Source organism: Melospiza melodia, chromosome 11 (genome assembly GCF_035770615.1).
Source record: "Melospiza melodia melodia isolate bMelMel2 chromosome 11, bMelMel2.pri, whole genome shotgun sequence".
Taxonomy (NCBI): domain Eukaryota; kingdom Metazoa; phylum Chordata; class Aves; order Passeriformes; family Passerellidae; genus Melospiza; species Melospiza melodia.
The window spans coordinates 10,607,162-10,621,277 of record NC_086204.1 but is presented as its reverse complement, the minus strand read 5'-3'; the positions used below and the strand labels follow the sequence as shown (position 1 = coordinate 10,621,277).

Below are 14,116 nucleotides of genomic sequence, written 5' to 3'. Positions count from 1 at the left end.
TTATACTTAAAAACCTTCTGTTACCTTTTTTAAATGTGTTGTATTGTCTTATTACAGATGTCATTGACTGCATGTATGTCCTTGAATAGAGTCTATTGCCTGATTTTGTTTAAAATCCAGCTCACAATTGCTCTGGTCTTGCAATGGTACACATTTGCTAAACAGCTAAATATTGCTGTTTAATCTTATTAATCTCGTGGGGATTATTTTGCCATTCATAGAGCTGGGTGCAAGATTTGTCCATTGCTGACTTTTTTCCTCCCTCTGCCATGCTTAGAAAGAGAAGGATGCAGGGGCAGATGTAAAATACCACTTTTTGCTGAATCTATAGAGAGGAAAGTGTGGGAACATTTCCAGGTACTAAAAATCAACATTTTCAGTATAAATTACTCTTTTGCTCGTTATGATGAGAGGCATAAAATATCCAGTGAAAAAGTTTCATTTGTCAGGTTTCACAGCACACAATATTTGCACGACTTTGCCCACTTTTTACATCACAGTACCTTGAACAGTAGGTGGCATTGGCTTTGTTAGTGTAAGTGGGGAGGAGATGGAGGATAATCAAACCCTTCAACAGCCCCTATCTTTTTTCCTGCCATTCAAGAAGCCCAGTCAGACAAGAAAATCCTCAATTTCCCAGAGTTAGGACCACACCAAGTGCTGCATTTTCAGGTACCCTTCACTGATTGCTGCCCAGTCAGTGCAGAAATGACCCAGCCTACTTAGCAGATTCCTGCTACTGGGTGGTTTTGCATTGCCTGTGCAGAGCTGAGATTGTACCTGCAGCAACCCCAGACACAACCTGTGCAAGACACTGTGCATGGACTTGCCAGCTACTGTGTTACAGTGCATTCACAATGATTAGCAGACTGCATTCAGACTGCATTTTGTCTTGGCTGGGGTCTTGTTTTGTTTGTTTGTTTGATTGTTTTTAATTCTCTTAAGAACTGCAGTAGTTACTGTGGTGGTGAATTTCTTCTGATCCTGTCATCACTCTTGCCCGTAAGTACAGGATATTATTATATTAGTGGGTATTCTAGGCATCTCTCATTAGAAGCAGTAGGTAACTAAGGGTGTTAAAAGCAATCTGCTTCTATAGATTTGTATCTTTTCAGCTCAGCAGAACAGTGTTTTGCAGCATGAAAGCTGATATTAGAAGTCCTGTTGCTGTCCTTTAATAGTGCTGGTATGACTTTGGCTTTGTCTTCCATTTTGTTGTAGGCTTATTTATGAAAGCCTAGGTGCAGAGCTTGAAGAAACTCTTGGGAAGCTGGTTGTGAGAAGTAATTTCTGTGTTGTTTCTGCTTCAAAGCTTGGTGTGAACTGATACCAAGTGACTAAGTCTGGGATTAGATGGCATCCCTGCATGATATGGTAATTTGGCATCATCTCAGTGATGCCCTAGACTTCCTTTAAAGTTCTATTCTGACCCAAACCATTCTATGATGATAGAAATTTAATTCTATTGACTGAACCTGCTTATTTAGAGATGACTGTGTAAAAATGGGCTGTGAAGGCCATTTGTGCTTGTGATCTTGGAGAATAAGATTGTAGACCCACCATGCCCTTCTTTCAGAAATGTGCCGTTTAAAACACCCTGGGTAGGTTCCATCCCTTAAATTTGCATTATTTGTGGAATTTATATAAGTAGTAAAGGAATTGTTTGAGAAGCAATGCTTTGTTCCTGCCATATAGCAGTGTGTTTTATACAAGTTGCTGTAGTCTTTGGTTGGGGAGTCATGTATAACCTAGTATTAGAAGCAATTATTTTAATGACAGTTTAGTGACATGTCATCAGACTTGGAGCAGATGGGTAAATGGATTCCCAGAAAACTGAGCCTTTTGTTCTGTGATTATTATCTAGTTTTTGCTGATTAAAACTAAGACAGGAGGTGGCAAAATAATGAAAGTAGTAGAGTCTGAGTCAAGAAAGTGACTGAACTGTTCCATAAGGGTAGTAGTGGAGAGAAGTATGAAAGCAGGGCTGTCTCTTGCTTGCCATTCCTTTATTAAGCATAAAACTTTTTCAAATGCCTGTTATGGTAGTAGCTAGGGACTCAGCCCCAGCTCAGAGCTTTGTAATGCTAGTGATTAACATGCAGCTTCCTGTGCAATGGATGATATTAGAGTTTTCTTTAATTAGAATTGGGTTTTTCTTACACTATCATAGAGGTAATATCAGTGATATTATTAGAGAGCAGTACCTTTCAGTTGTAGACATGCTGTATTTCAACAGCTTCTCTGAGCACAAAAGCACTCACTGCTAAGGCAAGGTGATAGAAAAACCTCATTCTTAACATACTTCCTGTGTGTTGCATCAGCCAGAGCTGGAGTGTGAACACACTTCTCAGTGTTTGAAATGCACCCTTTGGAAGAGCTGTAATAGCTGTGCTCTGTGGCTTTTCCTTTGAGAAATCATATGCCACCAATCACATGCTCCTATGGTTGATGCAGTCCTTATGGTGTGTTTGAAATGTTAAGTGTCCCTCTGGGACAGTGGTTCCTCTCTGAGGAACCTCTGAACATGAAGCATGTGGGCACCCTCCCCAGGAGTTGGGTAGTTTGAACCCTTGGCAGAGTCAAAGGACAAAGGAGACTTACTCTCACCTGTTGTTGAACCAGGAGGTCCAAAGCAGAATTTTCTGAGGGATGTATTTCCAGATTTCTCTGCTTTCTTCAAGGAAACTTGGACTTTGTGTTCCAGGAACCTGTCTCTCCTTCTATCAGTGAATTTAGTTACTACATTGTTGTCACATTTGCTTTAATATTGTAAAAGAAACCATTACTTTTTACTCTGTATTCACAGGCTTAAGGCTTCTAAAATGTTTGGTGTGTGGTAGCTTCCTCCCACTGGGCACTGTCCTGCTCTGCTTGCTGTCCTGACCAGCTCTGGCAAGGGACAGCCAGGCAGTCTCCTGGGGGGACATTTCAAAGCAGAGGAGGTGGGGCAGAGAGGAGAGTCTGATGGCTCTGTGACTACTGCCTTGGAGATGTACCTTAGTAATGAGGAACAAATTTTTAGGAACTTTTAAGGGATGTTGTCTTGCTTTTGGAAATGGAATGAAATGTTTCAATGAATTTGTCTGGCTGCACTGCAAGGTTGCAATGGATTTGGAGAGTAAATTCTTAACAATAAGTGGAACTCTCAGAACTTTCATTGTAATAGTACAATGTGGGATCCCAGCAAGTGTTGTAGCATAATTTATCAATGTCAGTGCTGGCTGTGCGTGCAAATGTGACCTTCCTGAACATGTGTATTACTAGAAGCTGCCATGTTTATTTCTTTGATAAGAGATGCTGATTTGAGAAATCAAAATAGATTTTCACTCTGTTAGCTTCACAAGAAGTTCCTTGTAACTGTAACCACTGGCCCAATGAGCCAAGTCCCCTCATCAACTCTCACTTAATGATGTCTTTTATTACAGTTCAGCAGCCCAGTTGAGTGAGTAGCTGCATGGTGAACTAAGTGCCTCTGAAAGCTCAGCAGTAAAACTTTTGCAAATCAAGTGCTGTGAAAATTTTCTCTCACGGCTTGAGTAGGCATTTTTTACTGTGGTTTAGAAGAAATTACACACTAGCAAAACAAATCAGGAGAATAAGTAGCCATCAACCTACAAGTAATGATCAAAGATCAGTTTGTTTGAGAGAGGTTTTACAGTGTGTTGATATCACCAAACATATCTTTGTGGTCAGAGCTTCAACAACAAATACAGAATGAGACCCATTCCTAACCAATTTTTTTTTGTTTTTTAACGACCCAATGCAATCCTCCCTCCTGGCTCTTCCTTGCACAAAAGTGTACTCTTGTGTGGATTAGTTTGGGAGGTTTCCAATTTACAGTGTAGCAGGGACAGAAACCAAGTAAACTCTGTTATGTGAATGGGCTGTGGAAATAAACTGCGGTATAAGAAAGTGAATTGACTGCCCTGAGTCATTCTCAGCTACTTTATTTGCTCTAATTGGTTTGCTTTAATTAATTACATTGCTTGCACTTCTGTTGTGATTTTGCACAGCTTCTCATTAAGCCTTGCCTTTTATCTTTTCCACTCTTTCTGGTCTGTGCAACAGGTATGCTAACTACCTTTTAGCATCCTGGAAAGATTTCCATCAGCAATGTCTTGGTGGTTGTACCCATTCTACACATGCCATGTCAGTGTGCTTGTAAACAGCCTAGGCTGGGGCACAGAGATCCCTTTGTAGTTCCAGAGGTAGATGGTGCCTAGGGAATGAGGCATGGCTAAGGTCTGAAACTCAAGGGGTTTATTTCTGGGGAAGTTCACATCCTTAAGATCAGTTTCTTGGAAAAGGCCCTGCTTAGTTTTACGTTAATAAAAGATGTGTATTTGGCTTCATGTCAGAAACAGGAATTCACAGACTTTGAGAAACCTTTGAAGACTGTTACAGCTGTAATTGGTGTGTTTTGTCTTGGGTGGAGAATTGGAAAGGTTTATTTCGAGAATATACACTCTTAAGGGCAGGAACTGTTACTCATCTGTGTTTGGAAAGCAGCACCAACACAGTCTGGATAACAATGATACTACAGAAGGTTAAAAGAACAATTAAAGAGTGGAAATAATTACTTAAGGGAGAAACACAACTTTAGCACACCGACGACTGCACATTGTGTGTTTGGGGAAATGCAAGGAGAGACAGAGTGAGAGAGTTGTCAGAGAGACTAATACTCTCAGAAGAAATATGTTGAAATATCTGCTTACATTTCACAAAAATTATATCAAATAACTTGAAGAAAATTCCTTTGAAACGGAAAGAGGGAATTTGTCCATATTTGTGTTTTCTCCCAGGAGAGCTTGCCTTGTTTTTTGGTTCTTTCTCTTTCCTTTCTGAATACCTTGGGACAGGGGGAGTCTGTCAATAAAACATCTCCAAAGCCACACTTTATTGTGTGCAGGGAGATGCAAACAAGAACTGCTGGGTAAATCCAGCTTCCCAAGGCCATTCTTCCAGAGCAGCCTGGGTGCTCTGGAGCCAGCCAGCATCCCTCCAGCGTGGATACACTAGAGATGTCATGTCCTGACACCACTTAGCAGCTATTTTTTTGTGTTTGTTGCAGGTTTGAGATGTTACTGAGACTGTCATGTTTCTGGAGCAGCACAAGATGTAGGTCAGCCTTGGCTGTGTCCTGCAGGTGGGAGGATTTAGTCAATGCATCCTGGGCATTTTCAGGGATCACAGGTGAGTTTGTGACTGAAGAGAGTTATGAATTCCTGGGTTGTGTGCTCTGGATCTCCAGAAGACAACTCTCATACAAGCTGAAGTACAGACCTGTGTCCAAATACGTCACGATTGACAGGCCTATTGAAACAGAACAGAATTTTATGTATATATATATATATAATTATATATACACAATTATGCATACAAAATCATGGTAATTATAATAATAATTTTTAAAAGTGAGAGAATTTTTGCTCTTTTATCCATCTTCTGGAACATGTCAATTATGTCTGTATATACACTTTTTTCTAAAATAGTTCTTTAAACTACAAACAAATTACCATTTTCTTCCTGGCTGTGTTGGTTTGTATTGTATTACTTACAGCTTTCATGAGAAGGCATTAAAACAAAGCAGAACAACTATAAAGTAACTACCAGGAAGAAAACAAGGTTTTTCTTGTGTTCTTGGGCTCAATTTTATCACCCTGAAGTGATCACTTCCTTTCTGGAACTTTTTTCTTGTTTTGTGTATATTATTTCTGTGTGTAGTTGGTCGCATGAAATCAGCCTCCTAACAGAGCCAAAATGTAAATTAAAAAAATTGTTGAGGAGTGAGGCTAACAGCCTCAGTAAAGTGATCCTTTAAGAAATCAATTATAGTCTAAATATCTGAAAATACCTGTTACTAACATTCTGTTATTCTTCACAGCTCCCGCAGGCAATAATCAAACAGTGAATCTGTTACCACTCAGGTAACAGATTGTTACTTCCAAATATATAAATGGGGAAACAGTTCTAGAACTGCAGGTAATCTCCCTAAATCTCCCTCTTTTCTTTGTTTCCAGGCTGGCAGCTTCTGGCACTGATGCGCTGTGGCACAGGGAGCAGTTGGGCTGTGCAGTGTTTGCTTCCAGTGAGTGCCCCTGTTGTCTCCTTGGAGTTGCTGTTTCATCCTGACCAAGACATTACTGAGACACCTTTGATGCTGCCCTGCAGGACATGCTCAGGACTCTGGCACACCAGGTGAGGTACCAGCCAGCTTTTCTGACAGCAAGGAAAGGTGTCTTGAATGTTTCACTACAGAAAGTAGTGAAAGTAGTTATTTTTCATTATTTTTTTCTCTGCCAGATGCCCAAGGGGCAAAGTTGGGTCAAAGTTTGATAAATAATAGTTAAAACACCCCCAAAACAAAATAATAATTTAAAACCCCCCCAAAACAAAAAACCCAAACAAAATCCAAAAATCACAACAAAAAAGCAAAATTTGCCTTCATTTCCTCTTTTTGTCAATGGCTATTTTTTTGGTTATGTTGCATATTGCTAAGCATGTCATTAGTGAAAAAAGCATTGTCTTCAAAGAGTTTAATCCTAGCCCAGATGCCACTGCTCTGTTTAGATTTGTCTATTAATATTTCTGTGCAGTTCTTTAACTGAAATTCTGGGATGTTTCCTCTTTCCTCTCTGAAAACAATGTTTGGTAAGGACTGTAGGTTGTTTAGGTCTGTGGAACTGGTCATTGTAAGCCAAGACACAGAGGGCTGATTGGTGACCTTGTCTTGCTTTTGGCTGGAGCTTCTTCAGGTTGGTCTGATCAGACCCAGCGGTCACTTTCCTGTTTTGACATTGGTGGTCACTTTGCTGCTTCAGACATGTAGACAATGTTATGTCCTTGACTTTTCCCACTCCTTGACATTTAAAACACTCTCCTGAAAATCCTGATATGTTGGTAAAGTTTACTCATGAGTTTTGGTTTTGAACCAAAGAAAAGGAAAATTAAAGTAGAAATGTGGCAGAGGGAACCTGAGTGGTACAAAAGGAGTGGGAACACAACAGAAGGGTCCCCTGGAGAATGGGGGCTCTCGCTGGGAGGGTGTGGGGAACATCAGCTGGGTGTTCAGTAACACAAGTGAGCAGAGGAGGGACACTGACTCAAAGAAAGAAACAAAAACTGTGAGATGTGTCCCAGCCCCACCTTCTTGGGTTCAGCACCACTGAGCGTCAGTATCTGAGGTTCTGTATGCAAAAGCATGCAGGACTTGGGGGGAAGCTGCAACTGCAAATGCAGATATTGTGGGACTCATAGGAAAGTGGTCTTTGGAAGAGTAGAACATTGCTGTGGAATTCTTCAACTGCATTTGTGAATTGAAAAAACAATTTGACACAGTTTGTTAGGCAACTGTAGTGTTTGATGCTAAATAAAAGCATACTCCAATAATAAGCCTCTGTTTTCACAGCATGAGTTGAATGAATTGATTAAAAAAATTCAATCGGTTATTCCATGTCATGCTTTTTATCTGAAATTTTTATACAATGAAAAATAAAACAAAGTTTATTAAATGAAAATTAAAACCAATATGGCTTACTGTGGCAGCTCCCTAAAATATATACATGATAATTTATTCAGGCCTTGTTAATACTTCAAAGCAATTATAATAATCCAGCATATTTTATTTAATTTTTTTCTTTTAGATTAAAAGTGAATCAATATTAAATATTTATGAAACATAAATATCCTCATGTCTTCTCCACGTCCACGTGCTTCCTTTTTTATTTTACTTTTGGAGCTATTCCTCCCCCCTTATCTCTTTTGCTCTCTACTATAGTTTATGCACTGATCATAATAGACATTCACAATACTCTGTATTTTTTACTGTTGAGTCCAAGCACAGGCAGTCCTACAGACCTTCCCTTAATGTACAGTTGTAGTGTGCTGCCTTGGTACATGAAGCAGAGCTCTTTGCAGAACTTCCCTGCTTTGATCCATGTTGATCAAGATCAAGTTGTAAAGAGCAGGACAGCTGTTGTGATGTAGTGCAAGGTATAAACACCAGGGTATTGATTTGAAATGCCTGCCTCACTTCTGTGCTGTTCTGCACCAGCACTCTTCTGCTTGTATGAGTGGGAGGACACCACTGCGAAGGAGGACTCAAACTGTGCTATGACTGAAACTCAATGTCCCTCAGGGAGCTGTGCCTCATAAAATATTTGCTATAGGAACAGAAGTACTGGATGTTTGAGCATGCTTTAGGAATTCCCAGAGGTGGCATGGGGGGTGTGCACACGTCTGTAGGCATGCCAGCAGTTACTGAATGGCCGTCAGCATTTTCTGTTGTACAAACAGCAGCTTGTTTGGGGTCCTTCCCACAAACAGGCTTTATTCCCTCTGCTGCAGAGTCCCTGTTTTGGTGGCTAATTGCAACTGACAGCCTGGACTGGTGGTATCCAGCAAATGTTCAGCAGCATCAGTGGCAGGGTGATTGATGTGAACACCACACAGGGAGGCTCTTGCTCTGCGAAGGTTCTGGTCTGCAGCAGCATGATAAGCAGCCAGTGTTACTGGAAGCATTCTGACAGGCTGCTCCTCAGCCTGAGAGGCATTTCACCCATTTACACCCTGATCCTGAACACAGGGAGGGCAAGATGTCAATGGACACAATTTTGATTCCACTGCTGTTTGTTTTGGCCTCTGTTTTATTAGCAACTAATGGTAAACCCTGCAGTCCTTGCTGAGGCAGGGCAGCAGTGGTCTAGGCCTCCATGAATACAGACAGCATCATGAGCTTGTGCTCCACCACCTTGCTTTACCTCAAGTCTGAATTATCTCCTGGGGCACACACAGGACGTTCACAGGTTTACAGCAGTTTAAATAGGATTTAGGGAAGTTACAGTGAAATGGAAGTGGGTCAGGGCCTTTCTGGGGCAATGGTGAAAACTCACCTGTTTTGGAAGCTCAAGCTTGCATGCCAGACTTCAAAGCTGTCAGTAAAATAGAGAGAATTTTGTTATGTACTGGAGCAAACCCAAGGGTTTGCAAAGTGTGTTTGATGCATAGAATCTACATCTTGTCCTACCAATGTGTGCCAGACCAGACTGTATCTATCAAGTAGCTTCTAGTGCTGCTATCTTCTGCTGATATCCACTGGCATCAGAGTAGGCATCAGCTGTGTACTCCATCTGAGGTTCAGGTCCCCTTTTACCCTTATCATTAAGGAAATTTTTTTGTTGTTGACAAGTTGCCCTTAGAAAATGGATCTTTTTTCTACTCAAGTGCAGCTGAATTTGCTTGACTGTCACAGAAGTATTTGGGCTCATGCCAGTATCATAGTGTAATACAGCTCTAGGATCTGCCCCTAAAAGTTTATCTGCAACTTTCTTGATTAGCTAGTTAGTTTAATGCTGTTTGCCATCCCAAATTCCTACAGATGCAGCTATATGGAATTTCCCTAGAAAAAAAACAGCAACTCTGTCAGAGAAGGTAAAAATATTGTTAGAACTCTTGTGATGTATTTAGACTATGGACTTCAATGTAGGGGTTAATAGAGTGTTATTCAGTATTCCAGGAAATTGTCAGGATCACCAAGTATTGTACTGGCTTGACCTGTGTTACATTGAACTCACTCTTTCCATGTTTCCAATAAAAACATACAGCAGATTGTTCCAGAAGCAGTGTCAAACTCAGTTAAAAATAAATCCCCTCATACTTTAAACATGTAGTGTGTATACTAAATATATCTCACCAAAATGTATCTCTTGTAAGGAAAACTATCTAAAATATATCAACCCTGGAATCTCCCCTGGGTCTCTGCAAAACCATGGGTTTCTGTTATGATTCCTAAAAGTTAAAATAATCCTTTCTCATTTGTAAGCCACCAAATCCTCTGTGTTTTACTCTGCTTTTATTGCTACACTAAACCAGCTTTGTTTCATTCAAGTGCAGGATTTGTAAATAACTAATTATAGCCCTGTTTTTTCCCTTGAAGCATTGACATTTGGCACCTGAGAGAACAGCCCTCTTTCAACTACCAGACAGTTCAGGAGAAGCACTGGACTGGGTCTCAGAACAGGAGGGTACAGCTGACGAGCTCTCTTGGACCCCTTCACCTCCTGCTCTCAGAACAGCAGTCAAATGAGCCAGAGGGCAACTTTAGGAAAATATTTTCCTCTAGCAGCAGTAACATCTGTCTCCTTGGCAGCCTGCACTGGCAGTTATGTTGGAAGCTGTGGGTTTGCCCCTGGCCCTGCCACGTATTTACATTGCTGAGAGGTTATCCTGAGCCCTGCTGGATCCTGTTACCTGATTTTCTTTTGTTCTGTCATTTTCCCTCCCTGATGCTTTGGCTGCTTAACTCTTTGTGGGTACATGTAAAGTAGTATGAGATCAAAGGTGCTAATTTGAAAGTATTAAGCAGTAAATTTCTTTCTGGTTATAGATCCAGCTTTTCTAAACTGTTTTAGCTGTATTTACTTGGCTTCAGCCTAGGCAATGTCCCAGTTGCTGTCTGAGCTTTTGAAGGTGCTGTTCTCTACACTTGTGTCTTCCACTTGTATCAAATTCTCTTCGGTGTTCATATTTGTCCTGCATTTTACTCTTTTCTTCTGAGTAACTGATTTTTGACTGATTCTTCATTTCAGTGGAATGGTGGTATTATAAAGACAATTATAAAGTAATCAGCACGGGCATATCAATATTTATTGAAATACTGAAAAAAATAATTCCATTGTTGATGAGAAACTCTTGGCAAGAACTGACATGACAATATGTATTTCACTGATACAGTAAGAGAACTTCAACTTCAACAAGTAACTCACTGCACATTCTAAGAGTTGCATGGATTTAAATCCAAGGCAGCTGCAGAACATCTGTAATACAAATAATCAGACTTTACAGATTGTCTGTTTACAAACACAGAACAACTATAATAAACCAGCCAAAGCTAAACCTTTTTGAATTTTAGTCTGCTTTTACTAATATATCCTGTAATCAATAAGGCAGTCAGAAGAAAATGCTTGGTTGCAAAGTAGTTAACAATTAACGTGAGCAGGTTCTTTTCGTGGTTTGTTTTTTGTTTTGTTTTGTTCGTGTACTTCGGACAATACGATGGGATTCTTGGAACCCTGCATGGGGGCAAATATATGTTCAGTTATCTGAGAGCATTTTCATGAGCCTAAATTGTTCCTTTCTTCTACATTCTTATTTTAATTCTTCTGTCCTGTATATGGATAATGATGCTATGAATATTTAGCAATATTTTTTCAGCTTTTTCCTTAATATTCATTGAAGTTCACTGTAGCATTTCAACAGGAAAAAAAAAAGAGAATGCAAACACTTGAATTAATGCTTTGCTTTTCTTTCTGAAAGGAAAGAATGACCACACTTATCTTGTTTGTGTATTTCACAGCCACATCAATCTTTACTATTCTGTTAATTTCGTTTGTTTGAGGGAGAGCACTGGTTTTTAAATAGTGTTTCTGTCTGCCGTGGGGGATGCTGAGGGGCTGTGCTCGGTTTGCTCCAGGTCTGTAGGACAGTGTGTGTGTGCTGTGGTACAAGACAGGCATGTAGGAGTTGCAGACACTTGGCTTTGCTGTGTTGGTACCCTATGCATGGACAGAACATTAGAGCTGATTAATACAGGCAGTTAAATAGTGTGCTTCGTACTAATGCAGATGTAATAACTGATGTCTTTGGTATACAATGGATGAATGGTTGGACAAAAGTGAGAGAAATGCACCTTTTCAAGTTCACATGAAACAGAAAAAGTTACAACTCACATAATTTACAATAGATTTAAATAAACTACATTTAGGATTATGAAGATTTACAGACATTTAATCAAGTGAATGATTTTAATTTGTAAAGACCCTTCTGTGTCCCTGAACTATGTTCCACTAACTTGAAGACATGCTACAGTAAACACATATATTTGGCTTCTTCATTCTGGCTATATCTTATATAAAGATGAAACCAAAGAACAATAAATTAGCATCATAATTGTCTACAGTGAAAACTATCATATACAATATAAATAAACTATTCAAAAGCCAGCAATCTTCATGAAAAAAAATTAAAGTATTAGGATTTTATACAGTTTCTACAAGTGATTGTGCAGCCAATAATCTCAAAAATTAAAGTAAAAATGAAATACCCCTATTGATTTTAGTGTCTCACGACATACAGTAATTAAGTACTGGTAAAATAATTACCAATTAAAAAGAAATAATAAGGAAATCACTGCTCTGCAATTTTATCACAGTTTTTCCCCACAGGACCTAAAGAATGTAAACACTATGTTTTTGTTAATGCTAGAGATTAATACTTTATTTTGAAATGTATGTTGATCTACACCTGCGCAGTTACCTTTAAGGGTAATGAAATAAGGCAAGACTTATAAATGTGGCACTACATGTTAATACTGATATCTTCATTTGGACAGAGAGAGAAGTGTTTGTTCTTTTCTAATATTTGTTCTGCAGCAGACTTTGGCCTACATAGACACAGCAGTATCACTCTTCTTTCTTTGCGTAAAATAGGTATATTACCTAACTTTGAAAACAGGAAGTTTCGTTAGATATTGGATGTTTGAGTTGAAATTTAGTTTCCAAATGCCTGGCAATTTTAAAGATAATTTCTTAATAAGCTCCCTGGCATCATCCAGTTGTACAACTCACTTGTCACTTCTTTTATTACAAAATTCTTTTAAAAATTAATTTTTAGTCTTTTAACACCAGTATTTGGTGTTCTTATTTCTGTTTTCTTGTCAAAGAAAGTGTTGTTTGGGATGGCTGAAATATCTCTATTTTCTTTATTTGGAAACAACCATTGAATATATAGTGGAGCCATCTTGAGTATGCAGTTGAATTGGCTAATTTATTTTGGAATATTTCCTTAGCTGCTTAACAGCTATCTGATAAGAGCAGTAGAAGAGGGATACTGCCTGGTAGAACGACATGAACACGTGACAAAACAAACTTCAGAGCACAGTTAAGAATGCCAATCTAACTGGATCCCAGACTCCTCCTAGGAGCGGTTTGCAGGCCCCACAGGCAGGCCCAGCCTCGGAGGGTTTGGTGGCCACAGCACGTGGCCTAGGCCGGCTCTCTTTTACAGCTTGTTCAATGGATGCCACATCATTTAGCACAGAAGAAGTAAGTGTTGGGTCCCTGTAAGGATGACAGAAGATGCTGTAAGATGCAGTTTTGCATCTGTTGTAACTGTTTTAAGAGTCCTTCTATGCAGTGAAGGAATTTAGTGCACTCAAATTCCCCACCATCTTAGCTCAATAATACAGATCAGGTTTTTTTTCACTTAGGTTTCTTCATGTTGGCAATCAGCAGAGTTAAATATACAACGATCATTCTGTCCTTTTTCTTGTTGACATTGGTGATGGTATCCACTTGGTAAGTTCACTCCAGTATAAAGTCCTATATAGATTCCTTTGGGGATGTGTAGCATATGATTCACAGTTTGCAATACAAATACCCTGATACATCACTTATTTACTATTAGTATTTGATTATTACACCGTTTTGCAAAGTCTTAAAACCACATTTTAATTAGTGTTGCTTGGAGCAGTTCAGAATAATTTCTTTTCCTTGAAAGCAGAAGCTCTAATGAGTATAATTTATGCTCTCTTTGCATGCAGCATCTCAATGAGAAGGTTATTACACGGCACATCCCCGTTCAGGTGTTTGTAGTAGAGGTATTCTTCGGCCTGCATACTGATGGCTCGGATTTCTGGTAGTCGCAGGAGAAGCTGCCCAAATTTGTCTGTTTGCTGTGGATAATTGCACATGGTGTAGTCCAGCAGAGCAGCATTCACTTGTTCCTGAACACCTTCCACAAGCTGGAAGTTCTCGAGGTTTTTGACATCTGAATGATAATAAAAAAAAAGACAGAAAAAAACCCAGGTAACAATTCAGTTGCATTTTAATTCGTGTTTATGAAGTCAGTGTTTCACTAAATGGATGTATTTTTTTGCCTCCTGACAAAAGCATACTTTACAAGCTGCTGAATATTCAGTGAACTCTTTTGCCAACTTTCCTGGGAAAATGATCACAAAAGAGCTTTAGTGGAGTGTCTTGTTGAAATTCTGCATATACCTCAAATCAATTAGACACCAATGGAGTCTGAGCAAGGTCAGCTCTTTTCATAGCTAACAAAA

General features: G+C 39.4%; 1 protein-coding gene across 2 annotated transcripts in view; it reads right to left on the bottom strand.

The window, feature by feature from the left end:
* Positions 1–10,622: 10,622 nt before the first annotated feature.
* NR5A2 (nuclear receptor subfamily 5 group A member 2) overlaps positions 10,623–14,116 on the bottom strand; it is an 87,220-nt gene continuing 83,726 nt past the window's right edge. For both annotated transcript variants that reach the window (XM_063165545.1, XM_063165546.1), the window contains one exon: positions 10,623–13,824. In XM_063165545.1, coding sequence (XP_063021615.1) covers positions 13,577–13,824 — 248 coding nt within the window. In that variant the 3' untranslated portion in view covers positions 10,623–13,576. The remainder of the gene's footprint in view (positions 13,825–14,116) is intronic.